Below are 14,339 nucleotides of genomic sequence, written 5' to 3' on the forward strand. Positions count from 1 at the left end.
CCAAGGCTGTTATCTCCACACGAAGGAGCCTCGGGGCAGAGTTTCCTGCCGCCCCGCGAGGTGGGTCTCCACCGCTTGCAGAGGGGGACCCTGGGCTGGAAGGGGCCAGGCCTTTGGGCACCAGATGCTCAGCTGAGTCGGACCCCGGCTCCCGGAGGCCCCTCTCCACCTTACCACTCTGCCGCCCACAGATTCAGAAACACTCAGACAGTCACAAGGCCAACCGGAGTCTCCTGGACGACCACGGTGGGCAAAGAAGACAGACAGGGTGTTCCAGGCATTGGGGCAGTCGGTCAGGGATGACGAGCACGTGGGTGGGGGTGAGCCGGGTGCTGGGCAGACCCTGCAGTCCCCTCGATCGGCGGCCCCGGGGAAGCCCCTGCCCTGCTCAGCCTGAGGGCCCCTCACTGGGCCACCAAGGTGGGGGTGGGGTGGGGAACGGCTGAGCTCCGAGCCGGCACTGTTTGAACACGACCCCTATTCATCAGCTGACTCGGTAGAAATGAGGTTCGTGCTGGCCCCAGCCCTGGCTGCACCCCCTATCTCAGCCTTCACAGCTCAACCCCGTGCCTGGGGAAGCGGGCGAGAGGCGGTGAGTGCTCACAGTGTGTGTGTGGAGGGGTTTCTTTGGGGTGATGAAACTTTGGGGGACTCAGCAGAGGTGAGAGAACGCGTTTAAGGCAAACACAAAAAGCTCTGACTTCCACACCAGGAGATGATGACCACAGTAAGTTCAGTGACCGCTCGCCATCTCATATAGATACGAGATCATAGAAAAAGCCTTCTTCTCCCTTGTGAAGAATTTGATATACATAGCACGTGGCCTCATGTATATACCCACAGACACCACATCTTCCCCATCCATTCATGGACGGACGGACACTCCCTGGGGCTCAGTGGTCAAGAACGCGCCAGCAAATGCAGGAGACGCGGGTTTGATTCCTGGGTGGGGAGGATCCCCTGGAGGAGGGCATGGCAGCCCACTCCAGTGTTCTGGCCTGGAGACTCCCATGGACAGAGGGGCCTGGCGGGCTGCAGCCCAGGGGGTCACAGAGAGTCCACACGACGGAAGGGGCTTAGCGCTCACAGTTCGTTCTAATGATGATTCAGAGTCCCTTCTGCACTGCGCCGGACTCACGTGTCTCTTCTCTTTCCACTTATAAGTTCCTCCTCTCTCTTCCTTACAACATATTTGCAAGTCAGGTTCACTAGTTTAAAACTGCCTCCTGAGAGACAAGATGAGACAGGTCCTCAGATAGGAGGTCAGAGGTCACCTTCTTAGGGAACAGAAAGATCCCCAGAGAGGGACCGCTTCCTGACAGTCGCGTCCCCTCAACCTCGGCCTCCATGCCGTCAGGATTTTCACCCTGGAGAGTGAAGTGATCGCAGGCCCCTCTGGCGGAGGACGGCACCTGGCCCGAGGGCACATCAGTGCAGAGAAGAGGGGCTGCCCCAGCGAGCGCAGAAATCCACGCCCGGCCGGCGCTGGATTTCTCTGGGTGAAGGCTGCAGATTAGAGAATCTGCCTGCCAGTGCAGGAGACGCGGGTTCGATCCTGGTCTGGGAAGACCCCACAGGCCTTGGCGCAGCTCAGCCCGTGTGCCCCAACCCCCCCAGCCCACCTGGATCCCCCCTTGGAGCTCACGCTCTGCAACGACAGAAGCCGCTCGTGGAAGGTCCCACGCTGCAGCGAGAGAAAAGCCTGCTCAGCAATGGAGACCCATCCCAGACAAAGATAAATACACACATAAAATTACTTTGTAAAAAACCTTCCTCCTCCACCCAGAGGTAACCACTGCCTCACGCTTTGTTGCCTCTGTCAAGACTTTTCTGAGACTACATGTACTTGGTATTGGACAGTAAGATCATACTGTACTTATGGTTTTGTGACCTGCGTTATTCACTGGAAAGTATTTAATGTCACTGTTTCCAGGTGAGTCATAGGCACCGTTTTCAGTGGTTCCCTCGTGTTTCTTTAGACGCATGTGCCATGACTTCCCGGAGCACTTCTGTCTCGCTGGACACTTGGGTTATGTGTGTGTGTGTGTGTGTTTAAATCTGCAGCAATGAGCATTCTCTTACATACATTGTTGAGCACTTGGCTAACTATCTCTTGAAAACAAACTCTTAAAGGAGGAATCAAAGCACCATCCGTCATGCATATTGTTTAAGACTTTCATCCCTACTGTCAAACTGTCCCCCGCAGGACTGCCTTTCAGAGGGTGAGGTCCCTGTGGGGAGACCATCCCAGAGCAGATGGGCGCTGAGCTGAGGGTGAAGGATGTTTAAATAAAGAGAGGCAGTGTGGATCAGCAACCTCGACGTGGTAGCAGGCCTGGTTCCGTCCTCCCCAGTGTGTGACTCCAGGCGAGTTTCTTAGCCTCTCTGAGCCTCTTTCTTCAGCTGTAAATGGAGTTATTACTACCTGCCTCTCATGAAGGTTTAGAGACGACACATGCGGAAGCCTGGCATAATTGTGCCTAACCATTTCTTAGTGAAGTAATGGCTGGGTGGATGAAGGGATGACTGTAAAAAAGGAAAGAAAAGAAAGGAAGGGGGAAGAGCACGGACGTCAGGACGAACGCAAAGGCAAGCGTGTTTGCTGGACGGCCCTCAGCCTGGCCTCTGGGGGCAGGGCTGATGCCCTGGAGGAAAGGAAAGGATGCCCGAAAGCACACCAAGTTTCTCCGTCCCAAACTGTTTCTTTTCTGGGAGCTGGTGCCTGTGAGTAATCTGTTCCTGTGTCACAAAGATGCCCCAAGGCTGGGAGATAAATCGGTCCTCCCAGAGGTCATGTCTCCTGTCCCCACCCCCGGCGGAGACCTTACCTCGACGAGCCTGCCACAATCCAGTGAAGGGCCCCACACTCCCGGCCAGCTCACACTTCTGAGCCCACGGGCCATTGTCCCCTAGAAACCAGGAAAGGCAGCACAGAGTCAGTGGGCTGCGGGACACCGCCAGCCGTGGCCCCACACCCCCGTCCTCGCCGCGAGTGGAGACAAGGACTTGTGAAAACAAGTGTGACCGCAACCCTTGGAGGACCACCTTTCAGGGCGAGGGCGTCTGCCTCCCACAGGCCTGCAGAGATGTGGGTTGTCCCTGCCCCGAGCTCACTCCACGCGGGAGCTCTGGCCTCTGGTTGTGGACTCGGCAGTCCCGTTACCAGTGCCTTCAGCTCAGCAACTGTTCGCTTTTTCTTTTGTGGCCACACAGCCTGTGGGGCCTTAGTCCCCTGACCAGGGATCGAACCTGCGCCCCTACATTGGGAGCGTGGAGTCCTAACCACTGGGCCACCAGGGAGGTCCCCAGCAACTCCTTCCTGAGCAGCTGTGACGAGCCAGTGCCTCCCACACATCACTGCCTGACCCTCCAACCTGCGGTGGAAGAGGCTCGACTCTGCCAAGGAGGAGAGAGGGGCTCAGAGGGGCTAAAGGAGCTTTCCCAACGCAGAGGTTCAAACACCAGTGTCCACAGCCCTCGCTCCAGACAGCGACCCCTGACCCACGGTTCCTGGGTGGGGTGGGGGCGGTGGAGCGGGGTTCCAAGGACTGCCCGGGGCGACACAGGCTCACGGCGTCAGTCACGCGTTGACAATTAGGAGCAGTACCCGGGTGACCCTGGCCAGCACCCGAGGGGCCGCAGGGGAACCGAGCTCTCTGTGCAAGCCTGTCCGGGGGTGCGGCCTCGGGGACCCCCCAGACAGGTGCTCAGCACACAGGCCCCTGAGCACCAGCGGGGCCCCAAGTTCAGGGCAAGCCCCCTGCCTCAATGCAGAGGCTCACGGGCTGAGACGCCGCTCCTCTGGGGGTGCGTGCAGGGTTACCCATTAGCCCCGAGGGAGGCTGGCTGCGGTTTTCTGTTCACCTGTAAACCAGAGGAACGTGTTGTTTTTCCCTGTGAGGTCAACTGTGTCCTTGATCCGGCCCACGAGGCGGTCCATCTCCCGCAGACCCGCGCTGTACGGCCTTAGACTCCCGGGTCCTGCTGACGGCGGCGTCCCGGCCAGGGGCACGTGCATGTGTGCCAGGCCCACGTACAGCAGGAAGGGTCTCCCGCTGGCGCTGAAACGAGAGAGCCGGGCGGTGACCCCCCAGAAGGGCCCCGGGGCCCAGCGGAGACCCCGGGACCCCTGCGGCCCAGGGAGCACACATCTGTCTACAACCTACAAAGACAACGTGGAACTGACCTGGTTAGCGGGTTAAAGTCTGCGAGTCACTGTCATCATCGTAACTGCCCTTTAACACTTACTGCAAAACTGACTCACCATGTCTGAATTCACCCTCGTGAGAACGCCCAAGTTCCCTTCTCCAGATGAAGCGTCAGGGGCTCGGGGAGACTGAGAGACGGACCCGAGTTTGTAAGCGACCGCATCCGGGTCCAGACTCAGACCTGGCTGGGAGCAATGTGCCAGCCCTGAGCTGCTCATGTTAATGCCCAATGCACACATGCTTTTAGGATTTATCTGCTCTGTCAGAACATCCAGGCCGCCGTGTCCCTCCCCAGCCTCGGGCCTTTCTCGGGGATGAATGGATGAGTCAAGGTGGCCACGGGGAATTCCAAGGACACAGCCAGGAACGTCCTGCTGGCGTCCGGCCGCCCCTCTGCTGCTCCTGCAGGGTCCTCGGGGACTCTGCTTCCTGCCTGCCTCCACCTGCATCCCCGCGGCGGGCAGGGTCAAGGCAGCCTGAGGGAGCCTGTGGAGGGGCGGGCTTGCACAGGACACAGTGGGGGGGTGGGGAGACCTCAGGCAGTTCTCAGAGTGACAGAAGCGTGGCTATCTGGCCACCAGTTGGACCATGAAGAAGGCTGAGCACCGAGGAGTTGATGCTTTTGAGCTGTGGTGTTGGAAAAGACTCTTGAGAGTCCCTGGGACTGCAAGGAGACCCAACCAGTCCATCCTAAAGGAAATCAGTCCAAATATTCATTGGAAGGACTCATGCTGAAGCTGAAGCTCCAATACTTTGGCCTCCTGGTGTGAAGAACTGACTCCTTAGAAAAGACCCTGATGCTGAGAAAGATTGAAGGTGGGAGGAGAAGGGGATGACAGAGGATGAGATGGTTGGATGGCATCACCGACTCAATGGACATGAGTTTGAGTAAACTCTGGGAGTTGGTGATGGATAGGGAGGCCTGGCGTGCTGCAGTCCATGGGGTCGCAAAGAGTCGGACGGACTGAGCGACTGAACTGAACTGAACCTGGCACTTAACTTTCAAACCGGCCTGAGCTTTCCCGGCTCACCTCAGTTCACACCCCCCCCCCACCACGTCACGTTCTCTGAGTCCCCCCAGGCTCAGCTCTGCCTCAAACCTGGAGACCCCCTGCATCCCAACTCCTGGGGTCCCCCGATTGGGGCTGGGTGGACTCAGCTCTCTCTGAAGGACAGACGTCCTGGATGGCGACCTCCTCGTCCCCATTTTAATCAACAATTTCTTTTTTATACTATGTATAAAACAGATGACTTCCCAGGTGGTGCTAGTGGTAAAGAACCCACCTGCTGATGCAGGAGACGTAAGAGACGGGGGTTCTATCCCTGGGGCGGGAAGGGCCCCCGGAGAAAGAAGTGGCAGCCCACTCCAGTATTCTTGCCTGGAGAACCCCATGGACAGAGGAGCCTGGCTGCTACAGTCCATGGGGTCGCAAAGAGTAGGACACAATTGAGTGATTAACAAGAGATAAATACTTAAAAAAAAAAAAAAAGACAACTAAGGAGAACCTCCTGTGTAGCCCAGGGAACTCTACTTGACATTCTGTGGTGACCTACGTGGGAAGGGAATCCAAAAAGGAGAGGATATCTGTAGAGGTGCAGCTGACTCACTTTGCTGTACAGAAGAAAGCGATACAATATTGTAAAGCAATTATGCTCCAAAAAAATTAAATTAAAAAAAATCAACAATTTCCTTGCTACCCTTCTATAGTTTCACTGTCCCATGCCGTAGCCACACCATGTGTGGCTATTTCCATTCATGAAAATGAAATAAAAGAATGCAGTGTCTCACATGCAAGGGATGAGCCTCGTAGACATCATGCTATATGGAACGAGCCATCGCCAAAGGACAAGCATGGTCAGACTCCACTTACAGGAGGGCCCCGGCGCAGTCAGCTTCAGACAGACAGGAAGTAGAATGGTGGTTGTCGGGGGCTGTGGGGAAGGGAAGACAGGGAGCTGGTGTTTCATGGGGACAGGGTTTCAGTCTGGGAAGATGAAAAGTTTCGAGAGGTGTATGGATGACCCTGGGCCATCCACTTAACCTCAGTCGTCAGCGCAGTGGGGACTGCCAAGCCTCCCTGGCAGAGCTGTGACTATTAACTGCCCAGAGTAAGCACTGAATAAACGGCAGCCTTTAAGGTCCCCCAGAGAAGGAAATGGCAACCCACTCCAGTATTCTTGCCCGGAGAATCCTATGGACAGAGGAGCCTGGCGGGCTACAGCCCTTGGGTTACAGCCCAAAAGAGTTAGACGTGACTTAGCGTCTGAACAACAAAGAACATCACTTACATGGGGAATATAAAATATGACACAAATGAACTTATCTAAGGAACAGAAACAGATTCACAGAGAACAGACGTGCTGTTGCCCAGGCTGGTGGGGCTGGGGGTGGAGAAGGAGGACTGGGATTTAGGGATTAGCAGATACAAATTATTATAAGTAGGTGGATAAACAAGAAGGTCCTGCTGGAGAGCTGTGACTATACGGTTCCGTATGACTATAGGGAACTGTAGTCAATATCCTGTGATAAACTAGAATGGAAAGGAATATAAAAAAGAATGTATAATGGAGTCACTTTGCTATACAGTAAAAATTAACACAACACTGTAAATTAACTATGCTTTCATTTAAAAACAACAAAAGAAAAGAATCAGCCTTCAGCATTCCTGCTAGGTCAGGAATCTAAGGAAAAATGTTCAAAGTCCTGGGGTGAGACCCTTGCTGAGCGCGGGCAGGAAACCACAGTCCAGGGACTCCCCAGTGGTTTTGACAAACAAGTCCAGGTGGGGTCGGGGGTCACGGAGGAGAAAGGAACACAGATGGGGCCTCGTGTGTGCTGACTCTTCAGAAACCACGGGCGACCTGGCAGGTCAAGTCCTACAGAGACCAGGTGCCTGAGGGTTACTCTCCACCAAGTTAAAAGCCAACAGGATTCATGTGACTTTTCACTCAATAACGAATTAATAAACTCACAAATTCTTCGCCTCTTTCCTACAACAAAGAGTTTGTTCGCTGACGTGCTTGCCTTTCAACTGGTCAGTTAACTGGTTTGAACAGCACCACTTCCTCTTCGGGGCATCCGTCAACCCCCAGCTAGCTGCTACTCCCCCAAACCCCGCCAGGAGCACGGAGGCCCCACTGCGAACGTGGCAGGGGACAGGCCCTGCCAGCCACGGACTGGGTGCCCGCCCCAGGGCACCGTGAAGCCAAGACAGCCCCCAGTGAGAGAAGGGGCTTTTCCCTCTTCAAACCAGCTGTCTGGAAGATACAGAAACAAGCAGACCAGGGAAAAGGCCTGAAAAACTCGTAAGATGCCACCTCTAAAGCCTAAGGCGCTGCCCTCAGAATCTGGGTCTAGAGCAGGTCGTGTGATCAAGTGGAAATGAATACTGGCCCCAAAAAACACCCAGGGTCTAATTCCTGGAATCTCTGTTACCTTGTATGACCAAGGGCACTTTGTAGATGCAATGAAGCTAAGGGTCTTGACATCAGAGGCTTTTCTTGGACGGTCTTAGTAGACCCTAAGTGTGAACGTGTTAGTCGCTTCGGTCGTGTCTGACTCTTTGCGACCCCATGGACTGCAGCCTGCCAGGCTCCTCTGTCCATGGGATTCTCCAGGCAAGAACACTGGAGTGGGCGGCCATTCCCTTCTCCAGGGGATCGTCCTGATGCAGGGATTGAAACCAGGTCTCTCTCATTGCAGGCAGATTTTTTATTGTCTAAGCCACCAGAGAAGCCCAGTAGACCCTAAACGTAATCACAAATGTCCTCTAAGGGGGAGGCAGGGGGAGGCTCTTGACTACAGAAGAATAAGGGCAAGAAGACCACAGGAGCAGAGAGCAGAGTGAAGTGGCCAGGGAGCTCCCTGGTGGCCCAGTGGTCAGCACGCCACACTTCCACTGCCCAGGGTCCATCCCTAGTCGGGGAACTAAGACCTTGCAAGCCCTTGGTGTGGCCAAAAAAACAAAATGATGGAACTACAGCCAAGAAATGTCAACAGTCACCAGAAGTTGGGAGACACAAGAAACGATTCTCGGGACTTCCCGGTGGTCCAGGGACAAAGACTCCACCCTCCCAATGCAGGGGGCCCAGGTTCAATCCCTGGTCAGGGAGCTAGATCCCACACTGCAACTAAGCCTGGCACAGCCAAAAAAATAAATGAATATTTTTTAATAAAAGAAAAAGAAACGATTCTCCCTGGAGACTTGAGAAGGAAACAGTCCTGCTGATATCTGGACTTGAGCCCCCATGAGACGCATTTCAGACGTCTGGTCTCCAGATCTGTAGGAGAATAAACTGCTGTTGTTTCAGCCAATAGGTTGGGGGTAAGTTTGTGATAGCAGAGAATGTGCCCTGCCAACTAAGGAGCCCAAGAAACACTCTGAACGCACGGAAGACAGTGGATGGGCCCCGGCCTCGAGAGGGGGACACGCTGCAGAGAGGACACATGACCATGACTAGGGCGTGCTCTGAGCAGGACCCCGGGAATGGACCTGCACCTACAGCCCTGGGAACCCAGGCCTGGAGCCCAAAGACAGGCTGTTTTCCAGCTTTATTTGTTGCAGTTCAGTTGCTCAGTCGGGTCCAACTCTTTGCAACCCCAGCACACCAGCCTTCCCTGTCCTTCACCAACTCCCAGAGTCTTCTCAAACTCATTTCCACTGAGTCGGTGACGCCATCCAAGCATCTCATCCTCTGTTGCCCCCTTCTCCTCCTGCCCGCAGTCTTTCCCAGCATCAGGGTCTTTTCCAAGGAGCATCTCTTCCAGGAGACGTACGTGCATCTTTGTTGGGCAACAGAACTCTGCCACGGCTCTGAGCCCAGCTGGGCCAGGGGACACGGGGGTGGGCGCAGGGCTCCTCACCTCGCCTGCCGGATGAACTGGGTGGCCTTCTCGGCGTACTTCTGTGCAAGGGCGCTCAAGTTCACGGGCTGCTCCACGATGTTGAGGTTTTCGTACAGAGGAAGGGCCACGTCAGAGTAGCAGTCCCGCTCAAGGTTCCTGTGTGGAAACCACAGATGGTAGAACACTCATTCCCACGACCCGGTAGTCATGGAGTCGGACAAAACGCCGTGATGCGGCGATTCGCATAAACACACAACAGCAAGCAGCCTGGCCCCGGTGGTTCTCCGGCCCCCCGCTTCCTCTGAGTGTGAGGCCGATACGGTACCTCCTTCCACTGCCTTCCAGCAGACATGTGCGCTCCTTGGGCAGGCCCGGCCGCTGAATGAGGCTCCCAATGACTTTTTTGAGCTAGGGTGCTATTATTCCTATTTTGCTGGGAGAGAAACTGAGGTCTAAACAAACTGAGATACTCAAGCAGAGTCCCAGAGCCAATCAGTAGCCTTGACTTTTCCCATTGACCCCACCCTCCCAACTCAGGTGGACTCGGGGGGACTCTCCAGTTCCCCGTCACGGCCCCACTGTGACCCGGGCCACGAGGTAAGCACCGTCCCTGGACAATCAGGAGAAACAGTTGCCTCGGTCCGTGGTCACACGGACGACAGATCAGCACGCAGGGACTTAGATGGTAACAGTGTCTCAATAAATGGCCGTTATTACACTAACTACTGCGTTATTAGTAAGCCATCTGAGACTCACTTGCCCCAAGCAGCCCAGAGGCCTGCAAACCTTGCAAATAACCGCGGTGCACGCTCTGACCAAGCAGAGCACCGGCTTTATCACCTGATTACGGTATATCGCCTTTTTCTGATAGGAAACGTATTGCGTGCTGATTACAGAATATTGGAAAAATACAATGAGAGAGAAAAAAAATGAAAATTCTTAATGGCACAACCGGCCTGAATGAACCATGGTCGCCATTCTGGCGTATTTCCTTTGGGGCTATTAGAGGTGTAAATACAGACGCAGTTCAGATCCGTGTTGATGATTTGTTTCCTGCTTTTTTCACTTACTATTCTATTGTGAGCACTTCCCCATTTCACTGAACACGTTTTGAAAGCATCCTGTTGAGTGTCTGCGCGGCATTCCGACGCTGGGACGCCGCCTCACTTCGGGCGGGGCTGGGGCCCGCCGGGAGCCTGAGCACTCTTCCTGTCTCCCTCCTCCCGTCCCCTGGCGGGATAGGTGCGTGGTCCAGGACAAGAGAGGGGAGGCCACCCGCGTGAGACCTGGTAGCAACCCATCCCCCAACTGAGCTCAACAGTCCAAGGAAACTGGAAAATTCCAATTAAAAAAGTGCTGTCCCCTCATCTCCACAGAAAGTGTTCTTGCCTGCCACGCACATAATGCATAAGATTTGCACTAAAGGTACGCGACCTTTCTTTTTTTTTTTTTTTGGTTCAATCTTTTTTTTTTTCCATTTATTTTTATTAGTTGGAGGCTAATTACAATATTGTAGTGGTTTTGCCATACATTGACATGAATCAGCCATCGCGACCTTTCTTTGCTGAGATTACTGGTCCTCCGAGGCCTCTCTGTCTCCTCTGGATGGACCACACCCCCGGGACTTCCCCTTGCTCTGACGCCCAGAGCCGACACCTTGGCCAGAATTACCTGGATGGTCTGTCGCCCCGGGGACACGCCGGGCACGGGGGGTGGTTGTAGCCAGGGGTGTCAGTGCAGCCCATGTCGTGGCTGTAGGGGACCCCGAAGTAGTAGTCAAAGCCTGGAACAGAAGCGCCGGTTAGACTGCGGGCCTGCGTTCTTACACCCAGGACAGAGATTTAATTTTCCGTGATTTAATTCTGCAGTGTTATGAATGTGTAATTAAAAGAGGATTTGATGAATATCCCTCGGTAAGTATGCAAGGAAAACACGTTGCTGGCTCCCGGCCGGCCGCAAGACTAGATTTGCAAAACATCTTGTGATTAGAGTTAACCCGAAGGGGAAGGAAGCGGGGAGAATTCCTGGACTCCTACCGTGCCCAACGCTGTCCTGGACACAGCAGGAAATATCTGGGGCAAATCTACTCCCTGCACGACACTTTGAAGGACAAAAGAAGACATTCTGCCCTCAAGAAACTTCCCATCTGAAGAGGAGATAAGAAATAGAGATTTAGCTTGAAGAGCAAGCTTCTCAGGAAGCCAACAAGAGACATCAGAGGAGGAAGGCACCCCAGGATGCTGGGGGGGTGCGGGGCTGGGGTTGAGATGGAAATTTCAAACTGCTTCTCAAAATAGCTGGCGTCTCAGCTGGATGCTGAGGGCTGGCAGGATTGGACTTGGGACAGGGGAGGACGTGAGGGTCAAAGTGAGAGTCAAAGTGAGACCTGAAAACCCCGAGTTGACTTTTTTCTGAGACCCCTCCACTCACCCCACGCCTTCTGCAGCACAAGCTTCAGTGTGATGTTTTCATCACACCCACCAGTCCCTGCTTCAGTGAACCCCTCAGACAATCTGACCTCTCACCACACGGGACCTCACGGGGGCCACTGTTCCCCGACACGGGAGAACGGGGTCAAGGAAAATGCTGATGGCCTCGCAATGAGGGGGCCCCGAGGGGAGACAGAGGGGGGCCAGGACAAGGGGCAGTCCCGGGTGCCCCAGACCCCCCAAGTGACCCTGTGAACGAGGATGTCCTGACTCAGGAGAGAGGCGGCCCAGGATCTTTTCACACAGACACCTCTGTTCCCCAGGCAACCGGTCCCCCGGAGAATCCTTACCACGGAAGCTGGGGTGGTAAGAGCCATGGTGCCCAAGATGCCACTTCCCTGCAGGAGACAAGAGAGGGGCTCTCAGAGGAGTCCCGAGGGCCCAGCCCGCCCTGGCGCTGAGCGCACGCTGGGGTCCCCGTGGGCTTTGCCCCTCCCTGACGACATGCAGAGAGGCTGCACGCTGGCCCACCCCCAGCCTGGCTCTCGGGGTGGAGGAGTCGTCCCCAGGGAGACAGAAAGCGAGCCAGGATGACTCAGGGCTCACACGGGAAATGGCCCAGGGAAGGGGAAGACGGGTTACCAGGAGCCCAGAGGAGTGAGCAGGCTGAGCTTCTGCCCCCAGTGAGGGTGGAGAGCCCAGGGCAGCACCCCCCCATCACGGGCCGCTCTGCCCCCCGAGCTGGGGACCTTGCCAAGGACCGGGGAGCAGGTGCAGCGCCCACGTGGCCCCAGAGATGCGCTCACACCTGGTTTCATCACCTTCCTCCCTGGCCAGCAGCAGCCGCCTGCAGAGGCTGAGCGAGGGGCCGGGGGCCCGCCCCCCGCGGCCCTGCAGCCTGCCGGCAGATAGGAAAAGTCAGCCGCACCGCTCGGCGCTCCCGCCTGTGAGCGTGCTGGGAGGGGCTGGGGGGGGCGGGGGGCGGACGCGTGGCAAGCCCAGGACTCGCTGCCCTGCCCGCCCTGCTGTGGCGAACCCAGGCGGCGAGGCGACGAAGAGAAGGTGCAGTGCGGAGACAGAAAGAGCAGAGTGTGAAGCAGCATGAAGGGTGGAAATGAACAGGCAACTGCAGGAGTCTGGCCCAGTACATGCTCTCACGTGGCCGCCATGAAATGCTTCCGACCCATCTTCCTTAGACGAATGCATGCAGCCCAAATAAAGACCTGCTGCCTCTACAGAAAGTGTGTATGAGCCGGGGTGGGGGCAGTGCTCCGGGAGTCCCTTCTAGCAACTGGTCTAAAGGTTTGGGGGAAATTATGTAATAAGAAGTTAAGGGAAGTGGATTAAGCATTACATGGACTACTTAGGTTCAGTATGATGTGGAAATATAGACACAGTACAATTTTAAAATTCTTTCTAAAATGATAGTAAATATGTAAAATTACACCACCAGGAAATGTAAAATAATAGGAAGGGCAGAAAAGTAGGACAGAGAGGTAGGTATACAACTAGGGGAAAACAGATCAAGGTTAGAAGCAAACAGGGGCTTCCCTGGTGGTCCAGTGGCTAAGACTCTGAGCTCCCAATGCAGGGGGCTCAAGGTCGATCCCTGGTCAGGGAACCAAGATGTCACAGGCCACAGCTAAGAGTCTGCATGCCACAACTAAAGATCTTGCATGCTGCAACTAAGACCCCACACAGGCAAAAAAAAAAAAGTAAAAAGATCATAAGCAAGGAGAGAGTGGTGTCAGCGGACTCGATATTCCTTCTGCAGGCTTTTAATTTTCCCTGTAAGTGTGCTTCTGGGGAAAGTCATAGTCTCAACAAGGAGATATATGCTTTGGTATCTTGTCCCAGAAAAAAACAGAAGAAGGGATAGTGAGCGGTGAATAGTTGATCTGTAATCAGTTGCCTTCTTGGGGTTGAAAGGCATGAAGAGGGAGGGGCAAGTGCAATCCAATCCAGCTTGAGAAGAACCCACCCCACCCCCACCCCCCACCCCCGTCTTAGGGTCAGCAAGCCCAGGGACCAAAGCTCCTCCTCCGGCTGAGAGTCACGCGGATGCAAGGACCCACTCCCGAGGATGCTCAGCCCACACTGACAGTCTCACCAGGATCCAGGCCTCCAGGCGTGGAGACAAGGGGCCAAAAGGAGAGCAGGTTAGGACCTTAAGTCCCACCTCCTGCGGACTGGGGCTCATCCTCAGGGACAGTGAAGACCCCCACTCTAGTCTGATGGCCTGAAGCATGTGTCAGGCTCCTTGACCCAGAGCGGGGGTCGAGCTGACACACAGAAACGCCTGCTTCCTGCAGGCCCCAAGGACATCCCCGCGGGACCCTCGTTGCCACACCACTGTGCGGAGGAGGGGAGGGCGGTGGGAATCCTGCGGGACCCACTCTCGGAGAGTTAGGAGAAAAAGCAGAGGCGTTAACACATGATATTTGTTTTTCTCTTTCTGACTTCACTCTGTACAGAGAAGAAATGGAGACGCAGAGATGGAGAGCCGACTGGTGTCCACAGCAGGGGAGGGAGGCGGGGGATGACTGAGAGGCCAGCATGGACACACACACACGCCACGTGTGACAGAGCCAGTGGGAAGCCGCCCTGCAGCTCAGGAACTCAGCTCCTGCCCTGACGACCCCGAGGGGCGGGATGGGGGTGGGGGAGGCTCAAGAGGGAGGGGGTATCTGTATAATTGTGACTGACTCCAGTCCATGTACAGCAGAGGCCTCCACAGCATTGTAAAGCAATTGTCCTCCAATTAAAAAAAAAAGCGCAGGTAGACTGAGGATGCCCCTGGAATGCTGGGTCGCCTTGGCCGCTGTAGGAAGGGCGGGAGGAGCTAGTTCTGTAGGT

General features: G+C 55.2%; 1 protein-coding gene and 1 long non-coding RNA gene across 11 annotated transcripts in view; one reads left to right on the forward strand and one right to left on the reverse strand.

Moving 5' to 3' along the window:
- The window catches only part of ARSG (arylsulfatase G), a 100,478-nt gene that overhangs the window by 19,922 nt on the left and 66,217 nt on the right, over window positions 1–14,339 (reverse strand). For 8 of the 10 annotated variants that reach the window (XM_043905722.1, XM_043905720.1, XM_043905721.1 and 5 more), the window contains exons 4-9: window positions 12,292–12,381; window positions 11,834–11,881; window positions 10,726–10,837; window positions 9,073–9,210; window positions 3,865–4,061; window positions 2,829–2,909 (exon numbers count right to left, since the gene is read on the reverse strand). In XM_043905722.1, coding sequence (XP_043761657.1) covers window positions 2,829–2,909; window positions 3,865–4,061; window positions 9,073–9,210; window positions 10,726–10,837; window positions 11,834–11,881; window positions 12,292–12,381 — 666 coding nt within the window. The remainder of the gene's footprint in view (window positions 1–2,828; window positions 2,910–3,864; window positions 4,062–9,072; window positions 9,211–10,725; window positions 10,838–11,833; window positions 11,882–12,291; window positions 12,382–14,339) is intronic. The other 2 variants (XM_043905718.1, XM_043905724.1) reach the window with 1 other exon arrangement.
- LOC122695617 lies at window positions 12,323–14,088 on the forward strand. Its single transcript, XR_006341447.1, has 3 exons — window positions 12,323–12,429; window positions 13,494–13,642; window positions 13,958–14,088. It is a non-coding gene; the product is annotated as an uncharacterized LOC122695617 (long non-coding RNA).

This window comes from Cervus elaphus, chromosome 5 (genome assembly GCF_910594005.1).
Source record: "Cervus elaphus chromosome 5, mCerEla1.1, whole genome shotgun sequence".
In the NCBI taxonomy this organism is placed as follows: Eukaryota; Metazoa; Chordata; class Mammalia; order Artiodactyla; family Cervidae; genus Cervus; species Cervus elaphus.